Below are 13280 nucleotides of genomic sequence, written 5' to 3' on the forward strand. Positions count from 1 at the left end.
ACAAAGCTTGAACAGAGTACACATTTTACAAAAATTCCATCTATGACATTTTTCCTTAATACTGAAGTATAAAGGAAAATTTAAAAAGATGAAAAATAGGGTTAAACTCCACTGCAATAATCAAGCCACTGTATTTTGTTGCTTCAGATATGAGTCTGGTGCTGGATCTTTCAACCTTCTGATCTGCCAGTCTTCTAGTGTTATTAAACCAAAAAGTGAGTATACACAGTACTCTCTCTGTTCCATGCCATCAAATTTTCGAATTTTGTTACAAGGAAAGAAAACTCTGCATTTATAATGAATTATGCAAATTAAGAATATTTGATACCTTCATGCAGATATGGATAATTCATGTTCCAGCTATAACTCAGGTTTTCTAAAAATTTCGGGGAACGAAGGCAGCAACAGAGGAGAGTGGAATGAAGGAATGAATGCTTCAAAGCTTCTTCCATGCAGTCATATGTGCGCCAACAAAGTGCTTCATTTTGAAGACTACGATCGTGAATTCCAAGACAGCCAGCATACTCGTAGTTTGGCAAGCCCATGGACACACAGAATGTACACCACTCAGATTTTGTTATGTATCTGAAAGTGACCTCTGTGTCAGATATACAGCTAACTGAAGCAGACCCACTGTCAAGAATTCTGCTAGAAATTCTAAGCACCAAAACAGAACAAGAGACAGATAACTTTTACATTTCTTTAAGCAAGACTACTTACTACATGTATTGCCATCTTCTCTCCAGTTTTATCTTTATTTCATTTTTAAAGCAGTCTAGATTTAGCTAAAACGAAAGACAACACAGCTGGGGTGGCCATTCCATACACACCCACAGACTGTAGGTAGCATAATCATGCACAATCCAACCACAGTGACACAGGCCTCCTAAAATGTTCAGCACTAATGTATGAAAGTTCCAATAATCAAAACTAGGCATTTCTAACACGATATAGGTGACAAAAAGCCAGTGTCCATTATTTATAGCAAACAGACAGAAACAAGGAATGAATAACCTTTATAGAGAGGTCTATATCAAGATAATAAGGCTTAATGAAAGTATGGGCAGAGCTCCAAGCAGTCAGTCACCTGATGTACCTCTGCTAAAGGAATCTGATAAAAAGAGTCTGTGGCAGAAGCATTCTGATAAAATGATCTCACTGATCTTCAGGGATGGACATCTTGAGCTAAATCAGAGCAAATGGAAATGCATTAAAGTATGCACTATGACAAGTGCTTCCTGAAAATGAGCTGCCCTTAGCGCTTAACCCCCATAAGTTAGAAGGAAATGAAGGAATTTGTAAGAGTGCACCCATAAGATCTATGCCATGACAAAGAGCCACAGCCTTGGAAAATTAGACTGAGGGATGAATACACTACGAGGATTTGTTCTCCAGTAGTACTTTACATGTTTCCAATTCGAACATCAGTTTGGAAAGTAGACACAAAACACAATTCCACAGCCTAACAAAATAAATCAACACTGGAGGAATACCAATAGATGGGGCACAGAAGGCATATCTATCTGTTCACAATATCTTCACCTTGGTCTTCATGCAGAAGGAAAACAGTCATCAGATAACTCAGTTTTCATGTATGATGTACAAAAAGGATGGCAGAACAGCGACAGAAAATGAAAAGCATCTGGAAAATGAACTAATTCAACTCAGCATGGCCTCATTACATTTCCCCCAGGATTGGGTAGAAGCTGTTTTGTAGACAGTCCTAATAAATATGACAGAGTGGCATCAACAGATGCTAGAAAACGGTTTACTGAAACAAATGAAACATGTTATAAGTGTAAAAACCTTATGCCAGGGAAACCGTTATTCTCTAATTCTTTCACAGAATGGTTTCTCTCATACTGATGGGCCTAAATATATGTGGCACTGTTTACAGGTCTACCATGGGTCCCACTGAACAGACATGTGCTGAGAATTCCATGCTGAAACTGAATGCCCAGACAACTGAGGAGCCCTAATTCTGATCAGGACCACTTAAGCTCCCCTCCCCAGCCCATTTTCTCCAATCTGAAAAGGCTTTGGGGAACAACCATTCTCCCCATTCTGGGAAGCTTCTGTGTAGCACACAGGACTGGACCTTCCATAAAGGCAGGTTAGACAGTTGCCTAGAACGCCACCTTAACGGAAGCGCCGTGCTGGCCTACCACCCCGCCCGGGAGCTGGCGACCCCATGGCCACCCTGGCTGAGGAAGATGGTCCCAGTCTTCCTCCCTTCCAGGATCTTGAAGCTCATCCCCCCCCCAAGGCCTTGCTTCCAAGGAGTCTGTCCCAGGACCCGGCTGTGAGGCTTTCCCCTCTTCCTTCTCTGCAGCCCCCCCCCACTTTTAACCCTGCAGTGCTGCAGAGGAAGGGTGTGTCCTCCTGGCCTCTCTACCAAGAGTTCCAACCCCGTCCAGGAGTTTTGGACAATATTCCTGGGAGTCCCAGATTCTTCTGGGAGAGGAGGCTGCATGTGGGCCCCCCCCCCACACACACACACACACAGTTCAAGGGCTTCTTGCTCCGTCCAATCTGCAGATACCTAAATCCCTGGATTGAGCCCACAATGACAGAAAACAGATAGGTAGGGAGGTACGGAAACAAAAAGGGGGAAGAAGATTGTCAAAGAATGGGAGAGGGAGAAGCGGGGATGGGTTGCCTCCTCTCCACAGGTTTGTTACAGTTCGTTTCTATTAATATAAAACAGTTTCTTGTAGCTGTAGCATAGCAGTTTTTTACTTCATGACATCTTTGCTGCTTAGAGCAATTCTTGCAGTTATTTCCAATATCTTTGAACTGTGAATTATGCTTGAAACTGCTTTAATTGGCATTAGATAGTCTTGTTCCGGTGCCATTACTAGTGCTTTGTTATTCTGCTGTCAGTGGTTATGGGTCCCAGCTGCTATATTTTTCAATACATGGGCATTGCTTAAGTCTACATGCAGTGGTTATGTTCAAAATCTTGCATGTGCACATGCTGTTACTAAAACTTGAAAGAGGAGCTTTGAAAGACAGTGTGTGACTGCAATTAAAAAGGCCAATGCTATGCTGGGGATTATTAGGAAGGGAATTGAAAACAAATCAGCCAGTATCATAATGCCCCTGTATAAATTGATGGTACGTCCTCATTTGGAGTACTGTGTACAATTCTGGTCACCACACCTCAAAAAGCATATTACAGCATTGGAAAAAGTGCAGAAAAGGGCAACTAGAATGATACAAGGGTTGGAACACTTTCCCTATAAAGAAAGGTAAAGCGCTTGGGGCTCTTTAGCTTGGAGAAACAACGGCTGAGGGGTGACATGATAGAAGTTTATAAGATTATGCATGGGATAGAGCAGGTCGAGAAAGAAGTACTTTTCTCCCTTTCTCACGGAACGGACTGAGACGCGGAAGGCTTAGATTTATGTTGGGGAGAGTGTGAACAATGTGATCCACGGTCCCAGTTCAACTGTGGCCTAGATGTCAGCCATGGCATCAATGCCGACATTGGATATGAGGTGAACCAATAAGGTATGTACTGCCTACGGTCCCACGGTACAGGTGGGTCGAATTAGGTCGGGGAGTGCGGTCTCAATTCCCGTTTGGCCGAGTATGAGAGCATGGGTCTGGAATGATGGTACTTAGGGCACTCCTTAGATCGATATCCCTCGCATCTGGGGGATCTGGATCGTCGATACCGAGAGTCCGGCCAAGATCAATCGCTGGCCCAAGAAACAGCCGAAGGAGAGCGATCTATACAAGGCCTACGTGTGACAACGTCCTCGACATCCCACGGCGAGACAGAGATCAGTCTGGTATCAACGGAGACCTCCGATACTGGGGGGTTCAGTTGCCGAATAGGTGAGTCCAGTAACTCAATTGTAGGCAGCTCCAGTACAGAAGAGTCCTCGATGTCGGGTTGCAACCACTGAAGAGGGGTCATTGTAGAGCCCTTTTGCACTTTCTCACTGCTCAGACTCTGAGACTTACGCACAGTGCCAGTAAGAGAAGACTTAGCTTTCTCGTGCTTCTCCTTTTTCTTCTTTTTAACTGGCGTAGAGGCAGAAGAGGCCTCGTTAGACACTGGACACTTAGAAGATGGCCCCCGGTCCGATGCCAACTTTGCACGGTGAAGGGGGTTCGATGTCGGTGTACCTCCCGATGTCGACAGGAGTGTCATCGGTTGGTTGGAAGGGGTCTCGGCAGACATCTCTCCGGCAGGCAAGGGGGTCAGTGTGGACTCCCAAAGTGCCACTCGAAGCCGCGCAGCTCTGTTCTTGCGGGTTTGATTCGAGAACTTTGAGCAATGGAGGCAAGCCTCTGGGCGATGAGTTTCTCCCAGGCAGAGAATGCAGAGTGTGTGGCTGTCACAAGGGGCAAGTTTGCTGCCACAGCCCACACACAATTTAAAACATCCCCACTTTTCGGCCATAAAAGAATAAAATGCCACCAAAAGAAAAATAGGATTCTCGTTTGAGGCGAAGTAATTTTACCTCAGAGTGAGGGGGGGGGAGAGAGGAAGCCGCCTGAGGGGCGGCAACCCTCAGAAAAAGTTCTTATTTTTTTAGGTAACGAATAAAATAAACATAGCAAAGAGAAAAAAGAGAAGAATGATTTGAACAATCCCTCGTGAGAGGAAAATAACGCTTCTTCACCGACTGGCAGAAACAAGCTGTTAACGGCATGGCGGTCAGAAGAAAACTGGCGGGATGTCCATGCCCCGCCTCCTTGGGCATGTGCAGTGGGGTTCCCGCACATGCCTAGGAGGGAGGCACAAAAATCCCTTTGTGAGCTTTGCATACCACCGATTCGGATCAGTGCAGGCGCATAATCCCATGGGTGTGATGCACAGAGACTACGAAGATGAGTTGGTTTTTATACCCCACTTTTCTCTACCCTAAGAAGTCTCAAAGCACTTTACGATCATCTTCCCTTCCTGCCCCACAACAGTCACCTTGTGAGGTAGGCAGTGTTCCCTCTAAGCTGAGTCAATGTGAGCTAGCTCACAGTTTTTAGCCTCCAGCTCACACGTTTTTGTCTTAGCTCAGGGCAAACTAATTTATACAGTAGCCAAATCACTTGCTCACAACTTTAATGCCAGTAGCTCAAAAAGTAGAATTTTTGCTCACAAGATTCCACAGCTTAGAGGGAGCATTGGAGATATGTTGGGCTGAAAGAATTCTGGGAGAACTGTGACTGGCCCAAGTTCACCTGGCAGGCTTCAGATGGAGGGATGGGGAATCAAACCCGGTTCTCCAGATCAGAGTCTGCAGTCTTAACCACTACACCAACCTGGCTCTCATTGGTTAGGTATATTAGTTAGGAGAGTTCTGATAGTTCCTTCTGAGTTCAGTTTAGTGATAACAGCTTTGGTTGTCTCCTGTTGAAAGCATAAATGTTGCTATTTTCTGCTTGAGAAGCAGAGCGTAGATCAGCAAGATATAAGACAGGTGGCCGTGACTTGTTGTGACTGCTAGTTAATTAATTTATTTAGATTCTTATGCCCTACTTTTCTCCCAAATGAGGACCCAAAATGGCTTATAACATCATTCTCCCTTCCTCGATTTTATCTTCACAACAGCAACCCTGTGAGGTAGTTAGGCTGAGAGACTGTGACTAGCCCAAAGGCACCCAGTGAGCTTTCATGCTAGAGTAAATATCTGAACCCAGATACTAGTCTTGAGACACTAACTACTACCACACTCTGCTTAAAATGGTACTCATTTAAAATACCTGGAGTGGGAGGTGGCTGCTGCTTAGAGAGTCAATATTTATTATATTATGCTGTGGATTCTTAATCTGACTCGTATTGTGCTCCAAATCTGTGATTACTATGAAAGATATTCAATAAATAGATGTGGGCCATAATCCAAAGAAGTCATTTGCATATGAGTAAAGGGAAAATATCATCAATCTGAACCTTTTTTGAATACTGGTCAGAATCCACTTCAGAAGAGCCAAACTACTTGTTCTCACAATTAAAAAAGAAAAAAGAAATTAGCAATTTCAAATTTTGTGTTTTTCATTCTTCCTAAAATGCATTTATGTTTGATGGTGAGGGGGGGGGGGGGGGGGGGGGGGGGGGCAGAAGGTAGCCTTGCCTAGTGTGCAAAAAAAACCTGGCACTGGTAGCACATCAATGTATGTATACATCATAGTACCTAGGTATTTCATCAGTACATAGAAGTTTCTTCCAAGAGTGCAAATTGCTGCTCCCTGGGTCCATTTCAAGTCAGGAAAAGAGTGGACAGAAGGCTTAAGACCAGTTTCCTCTATGTGCTGTGGTCCCAATTCGAACTAGACCCCTACATAACTCTTCAACTATGACCTAAGGTGGACCCATGAACAGTATCATCTATACTTAAGCATTTTATCCCCTTCCTGTCTATGTTTTGTTTGCTTCCTATATGGAAAGGTAGAAAGGTTCTACATTGCTTGACCATGGGAAGTCAAAAGGTCATAATACTGTTTTCTCCACAGTACTGAACTGAAGTCTCCATCAACCATCTGTAAATGCTGATGTCATGGGTGCGACAAGGCTTCAGCAGAACCCGCACCTGGCCCCGATGATGCGCCGGAGGCCAAGAGCTTGCCAAGGCCGCCCCGCATCAGCAATAGCTGATGAGGAACAATCAGCATCAGACGGCCCCCCTGAATCGCCTCCGTGGGCAGCGCGTTTGAGGAACTGGCTCCACCAGGACTTAATGTCCAGGCGACGAGAGGCACGCCTTCGGGGCAGACGCTCACTCAGCCATGAGTTTTAGCAGATGCTGGGCTGCTCACGACGAGCGTTAATTAGCAGCAGCAGCTGAGGGGTATTTAGCTCCCAACTCGACGCTTGTTCCTTGTGGCAGCAACTAGTCGATCTGACGACGCTGTGCAACCACCCTGCTCGTGTTTTTGGTCTCTACCCGTGTCCTGAACTCTTGGCTCCTCGACCTCGGCTCTGAACGACTCCGCTCCTGATTTGTGTTTTGGACTCTTGTTATCGGCTCCTGTTTCGGCTACCTCTCGGCTCTGACCTCGGACTGGACTTGGACTCTCTCTCTCTCTGCCTGCACTCTTGTTATCGGCTCCTACCTCGGATACCTCGGACTGGACTTATACTCTCTCTCTCTCTCTGCCTGCACCCCAGCCCGTGACAGATTGCTGCCACCCCCACACACTCGCTCCACAGGATGGACGGAGAGGCGAGCGGAGGCACTCTACAGTTGGCAGACCTGGTGAACCAGGTGCAGCAGCTCACGCAAGTGGTTGTTCACCTGCAACAACAACAGCAACTGCAGCAGCAAGCCGCTGCCGCCATCCCTCCACCGAGATGCCTGGTAACCCCTCCTGAAAAGTTTGGCGGTAATGTGGAGGAGTTCCCTGCATTCCTGGCACAATGTAAACTGTATATCGAATTACGTGCCCGGGATTTCCCGGACGACAAGACCAAAGTGTGTTTCATAATCAGCCTCTTAAAGGGGCAGGTGGCTAAATGGGCCACTCCGTTGCTCGTGGCTCCTTCGCTGCTGCTCTCAAATTTCCATGGGTTCCTTGCTTATTTTTCCACAGCCTTTGCAAACCCACAGCAGGCATCCGGACCTTGAAGCAAGGCAAGAACTCAGTCGCCCTTTACTCCACCGAATTCAAACTTCTGGCTGAAGACTTGACCTGGAACGAGGCAGCCTTGATGGACCAGTACAAGGAGGGGCTGGCTGGCAACGTCCTGGATGAGCTCGCTCGGGTTGAGTGGCCACACACACTGCAGAACCTAATCACCTTGTGCCTCCGTATTGATGGCAGCCTGGAGAGCCGGCGGCAAGCCCAAAATAGCACCCGTGTCGTGCAAGCTGCACGTCGTCCGGTACCCTGGCCACTCCCGACAACCCCAGGTACTGGTGTAAACGAGGGTGAGCCCATGCAGCTGGGAGCAGTCCAGCCCCGCCAATATCATTAGTACATAAGAACCAATATCATTAATACATAAGATAAAACATTGGTCCTGTTCTTGTATTTAACTAGCATTTTTTTCTGCAACAAATGGCACCAAGTTTAGAAAATGAGGTCTGTTCAAATACGTTTGAGTTAACAAGGGCACACGTCCATAACCTACACCTCACTGATTTCAATGGCATTTGGGTGCTTGCCTATCTTTCATTTCAGTGGAACTTACTTCTACAATCAGGACTGCAAACTAAATTAATAAAAATCTTTATCCTGATGAAGTGCTTTTGTGGCACAGGAGCTCACTTTTCAGTTTCCCAGCAACAAAACTTCATTTGAGATATGAAGATAAAAAGACCAAGCTTACCGCCGAATACTCCCTGGAACTTTAGGATGCTGCCAGTAGGGCAAAGACTGAAATCTCTCTTTACTACATGCAACATAAAACTGATTATCTTCTAACTCCTCTGGTCCATGTACAAGTTGGCCATGTAAGGTATACAGCCTGTAGCACAACAAATTGAAAATGTAAATGTTTTATAAATGAATATCTTATAAACAGAATACAACCATTTCAATATGCAAAATATAACTGTTTCAGTATTTTTTAAAAATATTTTAAATATAATTCTGGGAACTCAAGAAGATGGATATGCACAAAGGTGCCAGACTAGTTCCCAACTCATGCCATGGAAGCTCGCTGGGTGACCATGGGCCAGTCTCGGTCTCTCAGCCTAACCTCCCTTACAGGGTTGTTATGAAGATAAAATGGAGGAGAGGACAGAGGACAATGATGGAAGCCATTTTGGGTCTCCACTGGGGAGAAAGGCAGGGTATAGAGTAATTAAATAAATGAATATTTCAACTAAGATCTATTTTCTAAAGCAATATCCTAATATATACATTGGCCCTACAGGCATTGCAAGCACCTGTCTGGAAAGCAGCAACTCCCTCCTATTCTGTTTCCAAAGGAATTCCTCCCTTTACCCTGCTGATGTTAATTATGCCTTCAGGTACTGGACAGAAGCAATCTTGCATTTAGCAGTGAAGTAGAGGACATAACAGATGAGAGCTAGTGTTATGTAGTGGTTACAGTGTCAGACTAGGAGCTGGGGAATGTAGTGTTCAAATCCCCACACTGGAAGCTTGCTGGATAATCTTGGGCCAGCCACACACACTTAGAGTGATATTTCACAGGGTTGTTGTGAGGATAAAATGGAGGAGTGGATTACAATGTAAGCCACTTTGGGTTCCTACTGTGAAGAAAGGAAGAGTATAATGTAAATAATAAGTAACATAGGGGCTAGGGATTTAATAGATGGCTTTAATAATGGTTTGCCTTCATCCACCCTTCCCTGTTTTGGTTCTTTGTCTCCCGCCGCCTTATCTTTCTCTCTTATTTTCTAATTTCCCCGTTTCTTCCCATTTATTCTCTGTTCAGTACAATATGACCCTCTCCTCCATCTCAAAAAACCTGTAATGATTTCACCTTACGTATGCATCAATGCAAACCATGGTTTCCCTGTAAACCAGAGACTGCAATCATGATTGATTTAAACCAGGTTCCATTATAAACCAGAAACTACAACATGTAAATTCCCAAAGTTGATTCTCAGCTCCAATATTAATGGCTAAACTGTATGCTGAAAGACTTGCATTTCATTAAAACTGAATACTTGAAAAATGTGTCCCTGCAAAAAAAGCAGGAAGCAATTATGAAAAAAGATAGATAGGTTATTGCATGAAAGGGTATTTTCCCAGTGCCTTGAAATTTCTTGGCACATTTGTAATTAAAATATTAGGATATTTTAGTTACCATGATCCTGATCCTTACACAAAAAATGAATTTAATGTAATTAATCTATTCTTTATTGCTATCTGCACAAAGTTTGAGGGTGAATTGCTTACCTATGAATACCTCCAGAGCGAAGCAGTACTTTTTCATTTATTACTCCAAGGACACGATCCCACTTTGTCAGAGTAAACCTGGGTATAAGAATTTTTACAGGTGCTATCAACGTATCTCCATTTGTGAAAACGCTGCCAAAGAAACATCATAAATATATATTTTTCAACCGGGAACTTATATAAAATGGAGACTGCATATTAGAAAATCGTATTGACAAGATGATGTAATCTGCAACATTAAGGATCTAGCTAGTCAAATTTCACCAATATATTTTAAATCTTAACCTGTTATATAAAACATTTAAAATCATCAGGCAGTATCACATATTTTTAGACACTTTTGCTTGATATGACTGGGGAGCCAAAAGTGAAATATGTCCAGTTGGAGAACCTGAGATACAGACCTTGAAAATTCAATTACTTTTCTTTCTATACCAACCAAATATGTCCTCACAATTCCCAGAGGAAATAAAGTACAATCATTTTAAAGAGATAATAGAATCAATTGATTTCTTCACTGAAGCCCATATTGGAAAATGCTTCTTACTCAACCTGCAAGGACATATGGAACCACTCTGGGACTAAAGCTGCAATCCTAAGTATACTGACTTGGACATTAAGTCCCAAGAAATCAATGGGAATTACTTCTAAGTAAGCATGATTAGGACTGGGTTGCAAAAAAATCACTGTCTTCAGAAAAATGGAAGTTCAGGTAAAAAGAAGAAGAGTTGGTTTTTATACCCCGCTTTTTACTACCCAAAGGAGTCTCAGAGTGGCTTACAATTGTCTTTCCTTCCTCTCCCCACAACAGACACTCGGTGAGGTAGGTGGGGCTGAGAGCTCTAAGAGAACTGTGACTGACCCAAGGTCACCCAGCTGGCTTCATGTGGAGGAATAGGGAATCCTGGTTCTCCAGATTAGAGTCCGCCACTCTTAACCCACTACACCACAGCTGGCTCTTTCACAAACCAACATAACCATGTTAAAATATTTTAAAGAGAGAGAAAAACGGGGGTAGAGAACATTTATTCTCTCTCTCTCTCTCTCTCTCTCCCTCATTCTTTCTTTTTAATAGTATATTTTATTATTTTCCATATCACATGTTCATAACACAAATATCATACAGTTTTGGAATGGTATACAAACTATTCCTTCCAATTATACTCTATACCACTGCCACTGTCTACTAAATATAAATAAAATTTTCTTATTCACTACCAGTGATTGCTTGTTAAACAATTACTATATTTTCTTTAACTCCTGGACAAATAGTACATAATTTAATAAACAGATAACTAATGATTATTATTTTATATCAGTTAGGCTTCTACAATGTTTCCTTCATAAATCTCAGACTGTTTCTCATAATACTCTATCTTCTAAGTTTTATAGTCTTTAATTGCTATCATTTAAACAATAATTAGGAGCTGTGGTGGCTCAAGTGGTTAAGACGCTGAACTGCAGGTTGTGGAAGGTCAGTAGTTCAGCAGTTCAAGACCCGAGTTGCCGCATGACGGAGTGAGCTCCTATCTCTAGTTCCAGCTCCTGCCAACCTAGCAGTTCGAAAGCAAGAAATTGCAAGTAAATAAATAGGTACCACTTCGGTGGGAAGGTAACAGCGTTCCGTGCGCCTTGGTGTTTAGTCATGCCGGCCACATGACCACGGAAACGTCTTCGGACAGCGCTGGCTCTTCGGCTTTGAAACGGAGATGAGCACCGCAACCCTAGAGTCAAACTCGACTGGCTTTCGAGCAAGGGAACCTTTACCTTAAACAATATCTATTTCTTCATAGCCTCTCTCATTCTTTCTAAGGGCTAAATATCTGACCCATTGGAAAACAAGTCAGAGTATTACTATGGTAGTAGTATTAACAATGGAAGTCCGGTTATGGGCAGTTTGCATAGACATGCTTTCTGCTTTTGTTTCCTATTCTAGATGCACAGCAGCAGACATCAATACAACTACTGAAGGAGATCAGAACGTAACAGAAAATATTCCATATTGAAACTAGCATCTTTAACAAGCTGGTGAGGAAAGAAACTGAACATCTGTAACTTGCTGGGTGACCTTGGGCCAGCCACACACTCAGCCAAATGTACCTAACAGGGTTGTTGTAAGGATGGATGTAAACAAGGCAGGGTATAAATTAAGTTTAAAAAACCCAAATGTGACAGGACATCCTTTGGGTTAGATAACTATGCTTTAAAAAAGAAAAAGAAAATTCCCATTGTATTTGACAACTTTAAGAAGGGTTCTAAGCCCTTTTTATACTAGACTTTGGTAGATGAAAAAGAGTGACAGTCAGTTACAAAGTGTTTAGATTCAGTTATGTATTTAGCCAATTTACTCTTATTCCAACTGCATGTTTTATTCTTGACTTTAACTTATTAATGTCTGCACCCCAAGTCACAAAAAGGTAAGCAGAACCTGAGGATTTATTTGTAGATAGCCAGGCCCACAATCTGGTTAGTTTATAGTGCATTTTACTATCTGGATCAGTGACAGAACATCTGCTTTACATGCAGAAGATTTCAGGTTCAACCCCAAGCAGCTCCACTTAAAAGAATCATGTGGCAAGTGATCTGGAAGACTTCTACACCTGAGATCCTGGAGAACCACTGGCAGTTAGACCTTACTGACCTTGATAGGCCAATGTTTTGATTCTGTATAACATAACTTTGGGTATGTTCAATTTGGCATTATGGCTCTCAACGTATTACACAAAATAATGAGTTTGCACGATTTTCAAAGCTAGAAAAAAATGTTTTTCTCATTTTCTTTTGCATATTTGGAAAGTCTGTGGGTATTTTTATTTATGAATTCCTAATGCTTTCTGTAATCTAAATTTAAATGTCCCAAGTGATGGGATTTCAGATGATTTCTAATTTACGCTACAGTACATTATTCTAAATGTATACACAAAGATTTTAGGTGATAATAACCTTTATGTAAAATTCACCCTTAGCACAGGAATGTACCATAAATATGTACAACATAAATTACTAAATGCATGCTACTAGAAATCAGATTTCAGACCAAATGTTTATGTCTTACAGCTTCTTGGAAACACAATTTTAAGGTATGTCGTGTGTTTTCAGAGGATATTTGGAGCCATCTAGTGGAATTCTAAATACACAGATAAAAACTTGGATCCTGTACTGAAATGAATTTCATATATAATATATATCATTCTAGAAAAGTGATGGAACCATGGCATGAGAACTAACAATCACAAAATTCAACTATAAAAGGAACAAAAACAACTTGGAAAGCTTTGATTCAGGTGAGTAGCCGTATTGATCTGAAGCAGCAGAACAAAGTTTGAGTCCAGTGGCACCTTATCAAGGAAGTTTTATTCCGGGTACAAGCTTTCACATGCATGCACACTTCTCGAGATACAAAGCTTAGGCCCCTGCCACACGGGGGGGGGGGGGGGAAGGCGCGGCAAACAGCGGGCTTT

At 42.9% G+C, this 13280-nt stretch overlaps 1 protein-coding gene across 1 annotated transcript in view; it reads right to left on the reverse strand.

The window, feature by feature from the left end:
* Positions 1 to 8274: 8274 nt before the first annotated feature.
* Positions 8275 to 13280, reverse strand: part of DCDC2C (doublecortin domain containing 2C) — an 18895-nt gene continuing 13889 nt past the window's right edge. The window contains exons 4-5 of the mRNA XM_015425357.1: positions 9820 to 9951; positions 8275 to 8416 (exon numbers count right to left, since the gene is read on the reverse strand). Of these exons, the coding sequence (XP_015280843.1) occupies positions 8275 to 8416; positions 9820 to 9951 (274 nt within the window). The remainder of the gene's footprint in view (positions 8417 to 9819; positions 9952 to 13280) is intronic.

Source organism: Gekko japonicus, unplaced genomic scaffold (assembly GCF_001447785.1).
Source record: "Gekko japonicus isolate JY-2015 unplaced genomic scaffold, Gekko_japonicus_V1.1 scaffold153, whole genome shotgun sequence".
Classification (NCBI taxonomy): Eukaryota; Metazoa; Chordata; class Lepidosauria; order Squamata; family Gekkonidae; genus Gekko; species Gekko japonicus.